Source organism: Sinocyclocheilus anshuiensis, unplaced genomic scaffold (genome assembly GCF_001515605.1).
Source record: "Sinocyclocheilus anshuiensis isolate Anshui unplaced genomic scaffold, SAMN03320099.WGS_v1.1 scaffold1613, whole genome shotgun sequence".
Taxonomy (NCBI): domain Eukaryota; kingdom Metazoa; phylum Chordata; class Actinopteri; order Cypriniformes; family Cyprinidae; genus Sinocyclocheilus; species Sinocyclocheilus anshuiensis.
The window spans coordinates 36,250-40,016 of record NW_015540941.1 but is presented as its reverse complement, the minus strand read 5'-3'; the positions used below and the strand labels follow the sequence as shown (position 1 = coordinate 40,016).

General features: G+C 34.7%; 1 protein-coding gene across 2 annotated transcripts in view; it reads left to right on the top strand.

The window, feature by feature from the left end:
* The window catches only part of LOC107689604 (far upstream element-binding protein 3-like), a 34,924-nt gene extending 31,451 nt beyond the window's left edge, over positions 1 to 3,473 (top strand). For both annotated transcript variants that reach the window (XM_016487650.1, XM_016487648.1), the window contains 2 exons: positions 113 to 237; positions 2,015 to 3,473. In XM_016487650.1, coding sequence (XP_016343136.1) covers positions 113 to 237; positions 2,015 to 2,023 — 134 coding nt within the window. In that variant the 3' untranslated portion in view covers positions 2,024 to 3,473. The remainder of the gene's footprint in view (positions 1 to 112; positions 238 to 2,014) is intronic.
* The last annotated feature ends 294 nt before the right edge of the window (positions 3,474 to 3,767 follow it).

The following is a 3,767-nucleotide window of genomic DNA, read 5'->3' as shown; positions in this document are numbered from 1 at the left end:
GTGTATGTCTGTGTCTGTGTGTGTGTGTGTGTGTGTGTGTGTGTGTGTGTGTGTGTGTGTGTGTCTCTGTCTGTGTCTCTGTCTCTGTGTCTCTGTCTCTGTGTGTGTTCAGCTCAGGCTGCCGGTCCTGGATCTCAGCAGAGCTCTCCTCCAGACTATAGCGCCGCCTGGGTGGAGTATTACAGACAGCAGGGGGCGTATTATGGCCAGGGACAGACACAGGCTCCCAGCCTCCCGGTAATAACCACACTCCACCAATACAGCATTCATCATATAGGCTAATATTATAGACATACACTACTGGTCAAAAGTGTGCAAGAATTAAGATGTTTTTAAAAGCTCACCAAGGCTGCGTTTATTTGATCAAAAATTATTTGATTATTTGAAAAAAAATTTTTAAAACATCTGTTTTCTATGTGAATATGTGTTAAACTGTAATTTATTTCTGTGATGCGCAGCTGTATTTTCAGCATCATTACTCCAGTCTTCAGTGTCACATGTGCACAAATCGATAGGCCTGGGCGATGAAACGATATCGATATTTATCGACGGTACACCATCATCGATAACGGTAGAGAAAATATTCGATATAGCGCACGATAGTTTCACGCAGCTGTAGCCGAGAAGAGCTGATCTGAGCCAAATGATCTGGAGACGTGCGCTTCCTTTACGTTTCTGGAGGGAGAGCGCTTTAAGAACAGAAAACACACAGCGCTGTGAGAAACTCTGTTATCTTTGTGTCTCTGGAACGTCTCTGTCGCTGTGTGTTATTATTATTATTATTATTATTATCAGACTGAGGAGCCTACTTTCACCTGAGCATGTGGATATTATTGTTTTTCTCAACAGTAACGATATAAACATGATAAACACGATAATATATATATATATATCGGTCAAAGATGTTAAGATGTCTGCATCAAAAGAAATTTACAAAAGTGATTATATGTCCATAGAAAGCACATTGAATGTGAGTAAAGTGTCTACATTTAAGGTTTCAAATAAGTTTTTGAAGAGTAAAATGTCAAAATTTGGTTGAAATAATGTTACATTGTCATTCAGTGTAACACTTATAGTTATGTAAAAATTCAAACAACATGCTTATTCTGACCTGTACATATTAAAATATATAAAAGAATGAGTGAGCATATTAAATTTTATTGGGTTTTAAATGAGTAAAAAATTATTACTGACAAATGGGCAAAACCTAGGATAGTGGCAAATTAAAAAAATGTAAAAATAGCAACTAATTAGTATTTGGGGTGAAAGTAATTAGTTTTTTAATATGTCATAAATTGATTTTTGTTGTAAATATGCCTGACAAAATTGTTACATTGAATGACATTTTAGTGCGTCTCTTCTGTAAATCAGGGGAAAATGTATGATATTTATTTTTTGCCCAGAAAAACAAAAAAAATTATTATTTTTTTTTTTTACATTTTCAACTAAAAGAAAATATAAAATAAAATACATAACGTAATGTTGCTGTAGAACATTGCTGTGTCTGATGCCTAATCATGAGCTTGTTCAGATATGGTGACAAAAACTTGATTATTAAAAAAATAACGTCTTTCTCGTTAAACTTAATTTAAATAAATGAATATTCGAATATTCGTTGTTTATGAGCCCAAATATTTTAATACAATATTTCTGAAAAATGCCCATCCCTAGTCACATGATCCTTCAGAAATCATTCTAATATGCTGATTTGCTGCTCAAGAAACATTTCTGATTATCATCAGCACTGATAATAAATCAGGATATTAGAATGATTTCTGAAGATCATGTGACACTGAAGACTGGAGTAATGATGCTGAAAATACAGCTGCGCATCACAGAAATACATTACAGTTTAACAGAGATTCACATAGAACACAGCTGTTTTAAACAGTAAAAATATTTCACAATTTTTACTGTATTTGTGATCAATTAATGCAGCCCTGGTGAGCATATTATTCAGAAAGTTTAGTATGCATCAAGTGTTCTGACCCTGTTTTCTCCCCTCGTGCCGCAGGATCATTAAAGCGGGCGACTGCAGACCCTTTAGTTGAAGATTTTTGAATCACCGCGAGGAGGAAACAGACCTTTTGTAACAGAGGTTTCTAGATTTGCAACGCCTTGAAGACTTTTACTTTTTTTTCTTAGTGAGAAACACTAGCTGTAGAATGACTTATATGATTTAAAAAGAGAACTATTTCTAAATCAGGACATCAAATTGTTACTAAATACTTGTGTGCACCATTATTCGAATGGGCGATTTCCGGGATCCCTTTTGGACCGTTTCAGAGTTGGTTTGTTTTCTATTCTTCCTTTTTAATTCTACGATATATATATATAGATGTGTATCGCCAAAACGAACCCCGGAGTCGCGGCGTTTCATCGATCGCGCGATATAATCTCTTATTTTTCTAGTTCTGTTGCAATAAAATGACCGCGGGCTTAGCAGTCTTGGATTCGTTATCGTTTCGTTTTGTCGTGAAATGTTTTAAGAATGTGTACAAAATGTTTTTTTGTTTTTTTTTCTACATAAAGCATTTTAATTCAGTGCGATGAAAAACTGTGATGTTTTTGTTACAGAAATATATGCTTTTGTTACACGAGAAACGCAACGATGATGTAATTCCTCATGTACTTGTATTCTGTTTTCATTGTCATTTTATTGTACTCTGGTTTAAAAAGGTGCAATATCTTATTTCTTTTTTTTTTTTTGAAACAAAGATGGATTTCTCTAATATTTTGACAGACGTTTAACTTGTAGTTCGTAGAGGTTTTTTGTAGTCGTATGCAAATGTAACGGATAATTTTTTTATTACGGTGATTTGGCGGGAAAGTGTGGTCTTGCGTATCGTGAGGTGGTTTTCTTTGCCTTTGCTCTCTTGTAAAACTATGTATGTATGCTCAGATACTTGACTAAATACTTTATTTAAATATATATATATATAATTAAATCAAAGACTTTTTTGTCCTGCGTTTTTACAGGAAAACTCCCTGTTTTTCTGTTCTGTTTTCATACTGAAATTTGTCAAAGATTGTGAATGTGTGATTTGAAATTTGATGTTGCATCTTGCTGACGGATGAGACGTTTTGTGTGTGTAGTTCTGTAAACTTCGACTTTAAAGCGTTCAAGACTGCTAAGCCTCGGAGAGCCTACCTGTGTATTAATTACTTGTAGTTTTTATATTCCGAGTATTGGAAGATCAAAGTTCTTGTCTTATTTGTTCTCGCCGGTCCCTCGACTTCACCACAACACACTGTGCGCTCCTGTACAGTCCCGATCCCGTCACTTTTTAATTCAGATTTTGCTTTCTACTCTGTGTGATCTAATATATGTATGATTGATTAGTTGCAAATTGATCTAGTATTAACTTCATTGCTTAATGAAAAGGGATATTCTAATTTCAAAATGTTTAATTTTAGTGTTTCTTTTCTTCCTCATGTGTACAGGTAACCATGTATTAAAATGATTGAAAGACTGATTTTTTGGTGCTTTTCTTTGCTCACCATCATCCTTTTTCGTTGGCTGGTTTCTTCCAGGTTTTTCAAAAATGGCTTCATTATGCTTCTTTATAATCTATGATGGCTAAAGCAATTCAAATGTGGTAAAGATTTTATGAAAGGAATGGTTCAGCCAAAAAGGAAAATGTGTTCACCCTCAGGATCAGAGTTTGTTTTGGAGAAATGTAGCATTGCATCACTTGCTCTGCAGTGAATGGGTGCAGTCAGAATGAGAGTCCAAACAGCTGATAAAAACATCACAATAATCCACA